General features: G+C 45.4%; 1 protein-coding gene across 1 annotated transcript; it reads right to left on the bottom strand.

Moving 5' to 3' along the window:
• Positions 1 to 1,785: 1,785 nt before the first annotated feature.
• Positions 1,786 to 13,754, bottom strand: fxr2 (FMR1 autosomal homolog 2). The gene is made up of 17 exons (XM_076143807.1): positions 13,076 to 13,754; positions 10,531 to 10,583; positions 9,619 to 9,712; positions 8,793 to 8,864; positions 7,993 to 8,141; positions 7,783 to 7,876; positions 7,401 to 7,517; positions 7,123 to 7,293; positions 6,914 to 6,992; positions 6,631 to 6,788; positions 6,158 to 6,244; positions 4,808 to 5,027; positions 4,450 to 4,629; positions 4,084 to 4,281; positions 3,476 to 3,583; positions 3,266 to 3,354; positions 1,786 to 3,171 (listed from the first exon to the last, which is right to left on the bottom strand). The coding sequence occupies exons 1-17, from the start codon at positions 13,124 to 13,126 to the stop codon at positions 3,061 to 3,063; spliced, it is 2,031 nt and encodes a 676-aa protein (XP_075999922.1). The 5' UTR covers positions 13,127 to 13,754; the 3' UTR covers positions 1,786 to 3,060.
• Positions 13,755 to 14,756: the final 1,002 nt, after the last annotated feature.

The raw sequence follows: 14,756 nt of genomic DNA on the forward strand, positions 1-14,756 counted from the left end.
GCTGAAAGCAGCAATCACAGAGAAGCTTCTACAACCACAATCACCTAGACAAGAGTGATGAAATGTATTTGTACATTTAATAAAGGAGGATGTTACGAATGTTAAAAGCGATATCTGGTACCTGAACAACTCAAGCATTATATACTATTGTCTGATTGAACGAAATACAGTGCTAATACAGCCTAAAAACTGCACTTTAATCAGGACATCTCATTAGAAAACCACAACAGAAGGTGTGTTGTACTCCTGCGTTGATCAGTAACTGGTCCATGTGGGGGTACAAGACAGCTCCAAGACCTATATTCTAATTTGTTCTTTGCCACAAAAATTCCTCAATTCATAACAGGCAATGTCCAGCTGCACTAATGACAGAAAAGAGGAGCACTGTGGGAATCACAAGGGGATTCAGGTGATGCTTCCCTTGGTAATAAGAGGCCTTTTATGTGAACCCCAGTATAATACATACTGCCGACAACCTCAAATGTTTATGTAACTGTAGTTTAATAAAAGAAAAAAAAACATTTCTTTTACTTATCAAAAAGAACTGTATAGAAAAATGTATACCAAACAATGAAAAGTCCTTTATTGCCATCAGAACATGAGTGAGAAAACCAGAGACAAAATCTGACAGTGAGGAGTTGACTGTACAACTCACATCAACACGCGCACACCGCACACACGCGCACGCACACACACACACAGAGCAGTGAGCGTCTTTCAACACCACATGAGGGATACATAGGGGAATACAATACTCACACAATGAGGTATAAAGGTGAAAGCAAACATACCAGGTAGGGCTTCAATGGCCACTCACACACATGCAACTGAACCGAGGTACAAATACTCAAGTGCTTTCACCCTCTGCCTAAAAACACAACATACATGTGAGGAGAAAATGTACAACAGCAGCATCTGGGTCATCTCCATTCAATCACTCTCCATTCATCTGCCTCAAAACCTTTGGTCATGTGGACGCTTGCTTGTCATGCACCATGTTGTAATTGAACACTTGTGTGACCGATACTGGTGAGCGTTAGAATGGGCCCCGTTCCCGACTCGTGTCCACCGCGGGAAAGTGGGACATCCTGGGCAGATGAGCAGGGGAAATGTTAAAAGTCAAGTCAAAGTCCTCTCAAGGTAGGAGTTTCTAAGTTGGACATTCATTGTGTACATTAGCAGCGATTCTAGTGAATGATACAATGGCTTTGTAAGTCAGATTAATAACACCCTTCCTCATGCACAGGACAGGCACCACCAACTACACGTTAACATGCAAGTTAGAAAAATAGACTGCAAACTCACAAGACAGAAAAATCAAAGTTCATCTCCAGAGAAGAGGTTGATTTCACTTCCATTTTTTATTTAATATTTTTCTATGATGTGGAAATAACAAAAAAAAACCTTGAGAGAGGTAACCAAGACAACAGTAACATTATGAGCAGAGAGCCACTGAGGGTCGAGTCCCTCTCTTACTCCGTTTGTCAACCCAAACTGCCAGGTACAAGACAGCCACCTCGCTCGCTTTTCAATTCTGTTGCGGTCGTCTACCTCGTGCCACCCGGGCGACCGCGCTTCCCCCACCTCCTGCAGCCGACTTGCAGCTGCCCACCGTTGGCATTTTTTTCGCTCCGTGTGTACGTCTTGTGTGTGTACCTGTAAGTGTGGGCCTGTGTGCCGTGTGCTCTCATTTCGTCTGAAGCCGTGCCACTCCCACAGTCTGCAGTCCCCAGGCCCACCCCGCTAACAGCACCCGTCCAGAGGTTTACTTCCCCCTCATGTGCATCTGGAGCTGCGTGCTGCAGTGGTTTATCAAGACACTGATGTGGCTGGAAGCAAGCACTGCTGCCCCCTCCAACACAGAGAAAAGAGGCACAGTATAGATCTCTAAGTCTAAATCAATAGTTCAAGTCTACCATCTGTCTGGTCTCAGCTGGTCCTGTTTACAAGGCTGTATGGGTTCCACCCTGGACCCTCTAAAGACCACCAACGGGTTGAGATGCAAGCGAATGGTCAGCTCTCAGGCCTGCTGACCAACAGAGACGCCTCACTTTGTGACCCACGCAGGCTATGTTACGTTTTGTTACCGCCTCCCAGTTCAATTTTGTGGTTGCCAAATATCTCAACTGTGCACACAAATACACACACACTCTTGCACTCGCTCACGCACATACATACATGCACACACTGACCCCGATGCCGCCCATCTACTCCGAAAGAGGTCCGGTGCCTTCAATTTCTTTTTTTTGACACCGGACGTATTTTTCCGCACGCTTTCTGGTCAGTCACTCCCTGTGTTCCTCTCTTCACTCATTTTTACTCATCCCTCCATCACACATCTGTTCTCTCCTTGGTACGAAACAGAAAAACCTAGAATTTCACCTGTCCCTCATTTCTTCCTGTTGCGAAACAAAAACAAACTTAATGGAAAAAACTCAAGTTTTTATTTTTTTCAAATTCAAGGCACAATGTCTATCCATATTCCAATTTGTCTTTCCGTCACCATTCCCAGGTTCATGGTGTGAACTTTGCATCACAGAAGCTACTCGTACTCGCTGCTCGTATGCCACGCCCCACGGCTCACGCCACCATCCCTCCTCTCTTTACTTTAACACTGTTAAGAGACGCGTCTGTTTTGGTTGAGAGAGCAACCGCCAAGTCCAAACCAGTGATAAACAATGAACAAAATCAACAAAAAAGACAAATAAAGACAAACGTTTCAAAAACAAAAAAAAAAGTCTCGTCCTGTTTCTCGTGTTTCAGTATTTCTTTAAAAATCAAGTCATATCCACCAGCTCTGTTTTGGCAAGCTAGTTGTGTTTTTTTTTTTAAATAAGCACTAAGTACTGATAGATAGGATAGCATACACCATTAACGTGTGTTTTTAAGTAGATGCGTTTGTCGTTTTTTTGTACTTTTTCACTCTCGTAGTATGAATTCAGGTATTTTGTCAGGTACTTTTCACTCATCTGGTTAAGGTTTAAGTTAATGCAAGCAGGGACAGAGTTTGCCATGGAGTCTTGCTCTAGACTTGGGTTCGCGAGGGACAAGGCAGTTTCTTTACGAGACACCGTTGACCAGGGTCAGGGTCTCGCTGCCTGAGGCCACGCCATTGCTGGGGGAACGCTTGGAGGGCGTTCGCTCGTCCTTTTTGGCACTGGTCCCATTCTCCTGCGGGTAGAAAAGGCGGCAACTGTGATGTCATCCGATATCTGTCATTGAAAGGAAGGTTGATATCAAACTGTATGTATGTTAGGCGCCGTACCTTGGGCTCAGGCCCGGCATGGTTTTCCTTCTGGGGTAAGTTCTGTCTGCTTTGGGACTCAGCGCGGGATATGTAGTCTGCAACAGTCACTGCAAACATTGAGATTTGTTAGCGAAGAAAGTACATTTCTCACATTTCACAGAGCAATCACACATCCACCACAATCATGCTGCCTAATATTGGGACATATAGTGAAACACGGTCACTCACCACTCTCACCAGGCTGTCTGTCACGGCTGGCGGAACCTCCCTCTGGTCGGTTGCCACGGTTACGGCGGCGGCGGCTTCGGTTACGGCGTTGAGGACGGGCTTCCTCATCTGATAAGAAGAGAAAATGTGTTTACAGGTTGGAAAGTGACCATGAGACGACAACACAGTGTTCAGGACTGATCTTCAACATGGGGATGGAGCTCTACTAAGAGGGTTACTTCATATTCATTTGTCCAAAAAATACAAACAAAATCAGAAAATCACTACAATCCCACGATTTAACACGACAACATTAAATTATATTTTGGGGGACAATGTGAGTACCAAGCAACACTTGGTGCCGAGCTCTATAATTCAGTTCTGTGTGTATAAAACCAAGCTTTATTCCCTTTTCCCTTATTTATAGAAATATATTATGAAGATGAAAAGGGACAACAAAATCGAGAACAATTACCCCCAATATATTATAATATATAGCGTATGAACTAATGTATGGATAGACGTTTTATTATAGTCCAGAATTTCTACATTCACCGAAAAGAATATCATTAGCAACAGAGATGAATGAGGCTACAGAGACAGAATGGCATGTGTGTGGACGTCCTAACCTAGTCCATTCTCGCTTGGGGCAGCCTGGCTGTCAGACTCTCCAGCAGCATCCATCACGCTGGGTTCCTGGTCGTTGCGGCGACGTCTGGAACGTCTGCGGCGCTCTCCTCCTCCCGTGCCTTCGCTGTTGTCGCCATCGGCCAGCTCACCCTCACCGTCCAGCAGAGAGTATGGGTTACTGTCTGGGTCCTTCAGCACTGCGGAGACCACACAAACTTTAGTCACGCAAATACATCTCACCAAACTCATCCACATCCTGCTACAGTGATATCTTTCCTAGAAAACCGTGTAGAGTAAAGGTCACATGTCACAGCGTACCCAGATCTAAATCACCAATTCAGTTTTTAATCCCCGCATTGAGGTACCTGAGCTGATGGAGTTGGAAGGTTTGGATGCTGGTCCTCCCCGGCCTCGTCCTGTGTTGGCGCCTCGGCCCCGGCCTCCGCGGCGGGAGCCCCTCTCCTCGCCGCCGACGCCACGAGGCCGCTGGTCTCGCTCATTAACATCTTCTGACTCTGAGGCGTTGGAGAGTTCAGAGTTTGTGCCTAGAGAAGGGAGACAAGTCATCAAAGAAGCAGTAAGTAATAGATACAGTAGTAGTAGTGAGTGATACAAGAAATACTGTGTGTGTTCTAATTTACTGTGATCATAGTCAGAGTCATTAATAAAATAAAGTATTACAATGGTTCAAATAATGAGTCGGGGATTTCTCCTCACTCTCACCATATCCAGAGTACTGGCTGTTTGAAGTCCTGCGTCCTCTGCCACGGCCCCCATAGGTGCGAGAGGTGTGGAGGGAGTTGCTGCTATCGTCTGTCAAGTAGCCTTTCTCCCGTTCAACGCCAGGGCCCCCGGTCCGGCTAGCAGGAGCGCGGTACCCCACCCCGATCTGACGGAGCTGCTCGTCAATCTGAAGACGCTCTAGGCGGAGCTGTTCCACTTCCTACAGGAAAAGTGTGAGACACAGAGGAGTAAGATTCAAAAACATCCCCTACCCAACTGCATACTGCCACTTAAGATAATAAAAGAACTCTGATTAGTGGAAACATCTCAACCTAATGGCATATTTTAGACATTAACTTGCATGAACAATAGTAGACTACTTGGCTCATCACAAAACAGATTTTACAATTTGACAAGTGTATGACAAATCAAGTCATTTTTCTTGAGCACATAACTCTTGCCACTAAGGGGCAGTGTTCAGTGTTCAATTAGAGATAACAGCCCGAAGCAGCCCTGGTACATGACTGGTTTGACAGAAATTGGCAAGTGTGTCGCCTGGAGCCAGAGGACTGACAGATGGGCTAGGTGGCTAGTTGTGTTTATGGCTTTATAGTGGGTAAAATTAGCAGTTTAGTCCGTTGCTATGCAGATAACCCCCGTGTTGTATTTTAGTCACCGTTAATCCTGCCTTGTTCCAAAATTCAGATACAGATAAATCGGTGTTAAGATTCTTAATTCCTTTTTTTCAGGCAGTAGGGCAAACAGTGCAGAGACAGTAGTTCCTTCTGTAGTTTAATGGAAGGGTGAGGCAGTAGAGTCTGGGGGTTTGCAACAGGAGGTCGCACTCCAGACCATGACAGCTGCCTCCGCCCAACAGCTGAACCTCGTGGGAGGCAGCGAAAGAGGCGTAAAGGAAGTGAGGCGGGGCGGGGGTCTGATGTTATTTTTGAATGCTGAGGGTCCAGATAGCTGGTAATCTAAACTCCAGCGTACCCTTCACCCCCCACCCCAGAGAGAGGGGTCTATTTATAAAAGCACATGAGGTAAGGACAAAATGAGGGGCTCTCAGCAGCTTTCCACATGTGGTGGCAGAGCAGGAGGGAGACAGGTGACTGGTATGGAATGACGCTGCACTCACACACACATGCACGGAAATCACATTCAACAATTATATTTTCTCTAAAAAAAAAGTGTCCATTAATAAACCACAGAAACCAATACATTGACATTTACTTAATATGAAGATAGAAAAGCTTTGAACAGTGCGTTGTCTTATAAATCAAGTATTTGAGTGATGGCAGCAGAGAAAGGGTGGTGTCAGCTTGTAGTAAAAATGGAGGATAGACTAACCTGCAGATAGGACACGTGGTACTCCAACAGAGCCTGAGCATTGCTGATGTTCTCTTTAGTCCCCACAAACACAAAGGGTACCATGCCCTGAGAAAACAAGAGGGTGGGAGGTTAGGCGTTCAGCGTCTTACATTTAGGGCAAATAGACATTCATAAGTGTAAATACAGATGCCCTCCCTTTCTTTGGGGACTTCAATGACTAATACTCATAAAACATTCAAAAGGGGTGAATTATAGATTATATAGATCTTAGATAGCACAGGGGGCACACTCAAGAAAAACTAACCCATGAGAGACAGATGACAAAGCAAAGAGAAGAAGCAGCAGAATGGTACAGTGTTAAAGCGAGCGGCACACACACATCTACACCCTGCTGCAGTGGGTAGCTTTGATGTTCAGGGGCTTATTTGGGGGTGTGTGTGGGGAGGGAGGGGGGGGGAGGGAGGGGGAGACCATTTGACCCGTCCATTCACCTCTTTGCCGCTGGCAGTGTCGTCCCTGACAGGCGCCTGCCTTGCTACCTCGTCCCGCGGAAGTTTTTTGTCGTTGTCGCCCTCGATCCTGACACGAACCACACCAGACTTGTCCACAATCTCCTGGATGACTTTGCCATTTTTGCCGATGACTTTGCCTGCGTGACGGAGACGAAATCGATAAGAGCGACTTCCATTTTCCATAGCTTAACAATCGAGCTGATCAAGCTGATGTCGACGCCAACAAATTGAGCTTGCTGGTGCTTTGATGTTATTCACTCACCCACAAGGTTCCTGGGCACCTGGAAGTAGTCTTCTTTAAACTCGAGGAACTCTCTGGCCTGTCTCACTGCCTCTGGGGTCTGTAATGCAACACAAACATCACACCAACTATAAGCACGTTCTCACACAAGCTACTCAATGTAAGCAACTTCTGTCTAATTAAATATTATTACAGGGCAGCCCTAACCCTAACAGACAGGTGCATGTTACCTCTCCGTAGATCCTGAAGGTACAGCTCTCTTCCTCCAGTTCGATAGCAGTGACACCGGCCACCTTCCTTGCCTGCTGGATGTTGGCGCCGTGTGAGCCGATGGCGAGGCCCATCAGGTCCTCCCTCACTCTCACTTCTTCCTGGTACGCTGATGCTAACTGCTTACTTGTCTGGGAGAGAAAATGGAAATGCAATTAGTAAACATAAGCATTGACAAAGACCTGCTTAGGCCACGTCTGTGAAATGAGAATCGTGCGATTCAAAGGGACGCGTTTACCTCCAAGTGTTTGGTGGCTTCTTCGTTGCGGGACATGAGCATAAGTTTGGTGCGGATACTGCGGAAATGCATGTCACTCAGAAGAGTGGCGCGCTTTACTGTGGTTTCATTTGTAGACTGTAAGGGAAGGAGAGGAAAAGAGAAAAGGAACTGGGCTGAAGTCAAAATGATCAAAATATATCCCAAAGGAGCAAACAATTGGGAATTATGTCATGGCATTTGTTTTACTGAAAAGTCTGCACAGAAGAGAGACGGGGAAGTAAAGGGAGATGCTGTGAAGGGAGCTGTAAACCTACAACAGCCTTTGGCATTGAAATGATTTGTTGATCTCTTCTTCTAAGAATACACAGCTTCATCTCATGCAAGTATTCACAATACTTACCAGCACAATGAGTTCGTGTGACGGGGCACTGTAGAAGATGCAGTTGGCTCCGATAGCTTTCCTAAAGTCTTTGTGAATGTTGTCGTTTGCACATCTGTCCGCAAGAAAGCAACACACAGGAGAATCATTTGGCTGCCACAAAAAGCACATACATCCAATAACAGTTAGAATCATTTTCACTGCAAATTTGGTCAGATGTTAAGCACTCACATGTCCCTAAGGTCTTCTGGGATTGAGATGGGGACCTTGTAAAAGGAGTTTCGAGATGAAGGGCTGTTGGGGTTCAGAGGCCTGATGCGCTCCGCTGTGACAATCTCGTTGTATGTGGCGTCGCATGCTGCGTATTCAATCACGTAGAACTGAAAACAGGACGGAGGAAACCCAATATGAATGACAGTTTGAAAGGTCAGGAGTGCAATGATTACAAGTGAAACCCTGACGGACTGCTTCATTCATCTGTGAAGTTAATCACAGCATTTATTCCACAGCTTCAGTTTTTGATTAAGAAGCAGAGAAACGTGAAAAATATTAGTAGATGTGGGGACAAAAGACGAACAAGAGAGAGCAAGGGAGAAGAGTACTTTGAGAGGCCGGGTCAGTGAGATAAACACTGCACAGAGCTTAAAGGACAGAATTAAAGCCATCAGTCAGTGCTCGACATTCCTGTTGACTCTTATCAGACTGCTCCAAATAACAGCGCCTCACTAGCAGCGACTCCCCTGGCACAGAGGCAAGCAAAGCTGTCCTTTCCATATCCCACTGACCCACTCTTCAACCTGCAGCCGACCAACAAGAAGTACTCGCAGTAGTGAATTACTGGCACTCGGGGCCTTCATATGCAGCATTGTTCTGTTCACAAAGCTCAATCAGCTCTTACTGGCAATGTGATTAGAGTTTGTAAGGATACAGTGTAGATGAGCACAGTGAATGGATACAGAAACACTACACTTAGAGGAAAACAAGCACAAGCACACACACACAAACACATGGCTGAGGGCCTCCGGTCTCACCTCTCCTTTCATCATTCTGACCCGGGCCAGCCACCAGCCGCATGGTTCTTGCTCGTTGGCCCTGGAGTATACCTGCACGGAGAGAGGGAAACGCAACTGTTGCTAACACGCGACCAAAGGCAACAATACATATTCATATATCATAGTTGTATCAAAATAAATCAGAATCATATTCATAGTTGGTCCTGCTGATGATTCTAAAACGCAAAAACTACTATCGGCTACACGTTCATAGCGGATGCTCAACAAGGCTACAACATCGGTCAGTGCAACAACTAGTGCATTGCTGAGATGATGGTGATTCACTAACATGCAAATGATTAAAGAGTAATGGTTAAAGAGATTATCCATAATTGCTGCTTAAATCCATCTTGGTGATAGAAACACCGTCTATTAAAATGTCTCAAACGTCAGCTTATGTCAGGTTGAAATTATTAGTAAAGCAGATAAGGTCCATAATACTACATGACTCACTTAGGGAGCTTGATAATGAATATGCAAAGTGGAATGTTATTAAAAAAAACATAAAGGTGTATGAATTGTACGTTCTGTTTATGATTAAAATTTTTGATTAACATCGTTAACATCATCATAGTATCCTGTTCTGAGCTGCTGCCAAACTGCAGCATGAAACTGCACAAACTTGGGTACAGACCAACATTTAGAGTCATATTGTCAGAAAGAAATTTAGTTTAAGAATGTTTCTAATGAATCATCGACGCGTCTGTGTTACAATTGTCTTTGAAAAGAATTCCCTGGCACAGAGGCCTTGAGACACGAGGTTAGGAAGTGAACGCTGAGGTGAGATGCATGGTGGTAGATTTACCTCCACCTCCTCTCCCTCGCCAATTTCCTTGTTGAAGTCGGTCGGAGGAGGCAACCGCACATCACTGAAGGGCAGTTGTCTCTCTGGCTGCCAGCTTGGGGTGAGATGGAGAGGGACAAAACACAATTAATACAACACAATTGAAGCTCCATTTCTCTAACGTACATAAACGTGTTAATAGGTTGAAATGACATGGGGGTTGTAGCTCACACAGGAATATGACAATAACATTTATTTAATTGTTAGCTAAGGGAGCGCAGTGCGACTGTGTCCATGGTAAAATCCCATTTGACATTAAATAAATATATGGTCTCATATGCAGTTAAATAATTCTATAAAGTTTAGTGAGTGACGTCCTAAGGTGAACCGTGATATTATTACAGCTATTACAACTACTTGCTATGTTCAATCTTGAGCGCAGAAAAAGGAGGAGGAGATGAACGAGGGGCCGGAGCCATCCCAAAAATGACAGGGCCCGCTGTCCTGCCACCCCCACCACCCCCACCACTAACCCTCTGCATACCTTAGGGGACTATATTTAGGGACACCCAGCTCCACAGTCTGAGCCAAGTAGATTTATAAAGAGGGGTCATGGATGTGAGGGGTGGGCGAGTGGGGGTGGTGGAAAGGGAGGGTGGGGTTGGGAGTAAAGGAAAACATGCTATCAGAATGGATGGGGGGGGGGAGGGGGGGGGGGGAGGAGGAGGCATTAGACCGGGACATGAAAAAAATAAACTGTTGGAAGACATGTGCGGACAGCTGCCTGCCAGGCACAGGTGCTGAAAGTGGACAAGTTTGAGCGGCAAGGACAGGAGCGGCACAGAGCAGTCGCCACAACTCTCAATTACTACACTTTAAACTTCGCCACCCTTGCAGTTATCGTTCAGTCGGTATACAGGTCGACAGACTTACTTATTTTCAAACACAATTGTGAGTGAGTCGTCGTGGACGTCTTTGATATAACCCTAAAAGAAAACAGAGAGGAAGAACGTTACTCAAATGAATGCAGAAGACACCAAATACTGGGGGGATATGGGGTGAGGGTGTGTACATTTGATTTGGCGTGTAAACAGCACAGACAGCTGGTGTGTGGGCCATTCCACACCAAAACACCAAAACTGTGACTACAGCTGAAAAGGAGCATCCAGGGCTTTTTAGAAGCCAAGACGTCACATCGCTGTCACATTTCTCTGGCTGTGAATCCTGTGCTGGTTTGTGTGATGAGGAACACAGACTCCTCCTGACAGCACAGACAGTCTGGAAACCTCTCTTACTTAAACACAGACAGAATTAAAATGTATGAGCTTGGCCTTTGAGAATTTATAAACTGAAAGCCGAAGGTTTTACACAAGGCACGTACATGTGAGAATGTGAACGGCCATACAGGAAGCACTCGCACAGCTCCGAAGCTTTACGGACAGGGACCGTTCATGTGATAGCCCAGACAACAAGTTTTATAAAAAGAGAGATGACTTCAAGCGATTCCACGTCAATCACAACCGTCCACGTCTCTATCACGGCGTGCCATGATCCTCAGCCCACACCCCCAACACTGAGCAATTACAAGGAGGAAAGTGATGAGGGTGTGACATGGCACACAGTGTGGCACTACCTTATATGGGGCAATGAGGTTGGCCAGCGTCAACCCTAGTACGAAGGCTTGCAGTGTGTGTGTGTGTGTGTGTGTGTGTGTGTGTGTGTGTGTGTGTGTGTGTGTGTGTGTGTGTGTGTGTGTGTGTGTGTATGGAGGCCGTATGAGGAAGACAGCTGCAGGTGTGTTATGTCAAGTTTAGGTGTACTTCCGCCCAATACTACCAGGTCAAAGGGCAGGGAAGCCCTCATGCTGGCATGACATGGCGAGTGTGAAGTTGGCGGCAGCAAGGGGGTCAAAGACTCATAATTACATAACATCATCCTTGGGCCACTAGCCACATGTAGGCCCATGGCATCTCCAGGAGCGTTAGGAGTGAAGTAACTAGGTGGGCACCACTCTGGCCGTATCACTTCCCTCGCGTATGAAACAAAGAAATATGCTCCAACATGTTCAATCTGGACACTTGCAATGGGATTGGCATAAAGACAATTTTTCTTCGACTGAGATCCAGCTGGAGGAGTTGAAACTACTCTAGCCTTTCATACACAATTAATGGAATACAGAAGCAGCTTGAAACCTAATTTGAGCTTTTATCAGCTTGTCTGGTATGTGCTTGCTGTGGGAAAAGGCATGGGTCTATAAACAGGCCTAAGTGCCATTTTCCTGACAGGTGCTGTATCGCCCAGGCAGGATCATAAATATGATCTTTATTCATCGTTATAGACAAAATACCCCACCGACTCAATAGGTAAAAATACTGTATTTGAAAACAAGATCAGGCGAAAACCCTTTTGCCAAAATGACAGTCGTCACAATCAGGAACAATCGTTTAAAGATTCATATTGAGAACATGGCCTTTAGAATGTCACTGACACTACAAGTATCTATCCCGTCGACAAAATGGGGAGTTGGGGGATAATGGGACGTAAGAGAGAGATGAGTGGAAAGTGTTGGTTCAAGCCAGAGCCCAACTGTCACGCTGTAAAACAGAACGACAGGTGAGGCAGCATGAGGAGAGTAAATATAGGCTCCTCTCTAAAGCACCATGTGGTCACAAACAGGGAGTCAGTTGGCCTGCTGCAAACCCAACAACAGAGGAGACACAAAGATCAGGAGGAGAATAGAAAAAAGTTTGCCCTTATTTAAAAAATAAAAGCATAGAAAACACTTCCTGTGGCTAAAACATTGATTAAAAACAAAATATGTGGACCTGGCTGATGGACGAAAAAAAACACATTGCAGCAAACATTTTAGAAGAATATCTGACAGAAACAATAATGACTGCATGCCATGTGTGTGATGGTGTTAATCTACAACGAGTTTCTACTGAAGATGAGGAAGAATTGAAAGAGAAAGCAATTAAGAGCTTCTTTAAAATTACAAGAAGTCACCCTATGAAACCTAACAAAGCCGAAAGATGGCTTGTATAATGCTTGCTTGCTTATGAAGTATGCGAGGTTTGGATGTTGCATTTCATAAGCCATGCATGAACTGGACAACAGCTGGAAACCTTTGTTTTAACGGGTTACGTCTCCATAACAATGCAATGCGTATGGTGAATGTTGTGAAGCAGAAATGAAGCGTCGTGATCACAGTGACTTTAAACACGATCACATATAGGCCATACATGGTGATGGCAAGTGTACCTAGCTTAAAGCTAGCTGGAGCTAGCTACCCAGCCCACAATGGCCAAACCCAATAGAACGCAAACCCATTTCTATTTGTCAGGACTTGACCTAAGCTAACGTTAGTTCAATAATAGCTAGCTGGGGTTGTGTTGGTTAGAACATACCCGCACAGTCCTCCAAGAAAGAAACTTTTAACTGGGACCTAAACTACGACAGTTCTGTTCGGCCAGGTTACCTTGTAGAAGGCCCCATTCGAGCCGCGAACTTCCACGGCCAGCCCGTCCATCGTCGGTAGATCCCCACGGCTGTGCGAGTCTGGCGCCGGAACGGGTCCCTGCGACTCGGGTAACGTTACCACCCCCAGCTTCGCCGGCCCTTCGCCGCTCTCCGGCCGCTTGTGGATTTCCAGTGTTTCGGGTGGAGGGAGAGGGGCAGAGGTGAAGGGGTTGGGGAGATGGGTGTGATGGTGCTCACTAATACAACGCAGACGCTTGTGTCCAGCAGCCCAGTGATGAAGCTCCGGGTCTGTTTTTGTCTGAATGCGGGATTTGGTGCAGGGGCGGAAGAAAGGCGAGCCCGGCGCGCGCGAGGAATTACGGCGAACGATGCTAGGACAGGAGGTTAGTTGATGGGTAATTAGCAGGGAGGCTAGCTATCAACACCTTGATTCCGTCAGTTTGCAAGGATGCTAGCTGGCTAGCATTGGGTAGCTTGGCTGCGTTTCTTGGTAATGCGTGTGTGCGCAGTCGTCGCGTTGAATAATTCCTAACGAGTCGTCACCGGGGGTCGTTGCTTGTGTCTGTCGCGCAGTATGCAGCGGCGGTTCTCTCCAAAAAAGCGTTTATAATGCAAAACCACCCGGCGACTCCTTACTCCAACTACCCGTTCCCTCAAACACACGCCGATAGAGTGAATCAGAGTGGGACTGAATGACCTGAAAGACCCCGCCCTCAATAGAAAAGATCCGCCCACTACTAATAACTGGCTTATGATTCGACAATGACTTCGACAATCAACAATAGCGCCCATTGATTGGTTTAACAAATAAGGGTTGATCCACAAGTGTGACCAATCAAACATTAAGAGTGCTATCTTTACACTATCTATTGGTTTTACTCTGTGTCAATTATATTGTTACTCAAATTGACTGGCTCCCATATCTAATTTTGCCCACTCATTGATGAGTATGGACCACCAGCCATTGTGTAAACTGCGCTCTAGTAATGTTATGGACCATGCTGAAGTTACAACTCATCTTCTCGTCCTATTCGTCTTGTCCTAAGTGTATAAAACACAAATAAGCAAAATAAACAATGAAAACAAACACATGAACAGAAAGTTGTTACCCTTTTGCCAAATTATAATCATTATTACAATTCATATAGACTAGTATTGTGATTGTATGATTGTGAAGATGAAGATTGGAAAACTGTCCAGTTGTGTAACTGAAAATAAGTCCCTCTCACTTTATCTTGTAAATAAAACGACATATTTTAAAACATTAATATGCAGTACATAAAGAGAAAAAAAGTTGGCGCAATATGAGCAGCAATCCTATCAAAAGACTTTTGGCGAGGAAAATGTTTATTGCCAGTAATGGAAAATATACCTGACCAATAAAGCATCGCAAGAAGAAAAGTGGGGAGGAACCAAAGTACAATAGCAGTGCTAAGAAATAACTTGCTTTCCTAATTATAAAGTTTGATTCAATTACTTTTATTGTTGTGTTAGACATTGTTATCCTTAGATTGACCAAAACAAGTAACCGAAAATTGTTAAGGCATTATGAATGAAGAAGTGAGTTAAGTTAAGTAAGAGCGTGTTACAAATCCCCCGAGATGCAGTGACATGAAGCCCTCATATGGACAGGCACCGCTGCCAGGAAACAGCTGTGAGGGGTATGCATGACAGGTTAG

This window comes from Genypterus blacodes, unplaced genomic scaffold, assembly GCF_046128005.1.
Source record: "Genypterus blacodes isolate CSIRO-AG114 ecotype Tasmania unplaced genomic scaffold, CSIRO-AGI_Gbla_v1 ptg000027l_1, whole genome shotgun sequence".
Lineage (NCBI taxonomy): Eukaryota > Metazoa > Chordata > Actinopteri > Ophidiiformes > Ophidiidae > Genypterus > Genypterus blacodes.

Coding starts and splice junctions, on each gene's coding strand:
- fxr2 (XM_076143807.1), bottom strand. CDS start 13,126: ATGGACGGGCTGGCCGTGGAAGTTCGCGGCTCGAATGGGGCCTTCTAC. Junction 6,245..6,630: donor ACACTGCCAGCGGCAAAGAG/GTGAATGGACGG, acceptor TTGTTTTCTCAG/GGCATGGTACCCTTTGTGTT. Junction 3,355..3,475: donor CAGACAGCCTGGTGAGAGTG/GTGAGTGACCGT, acceptor CAATGTTTGCAG/TGACTGTTGCAGACTACATA.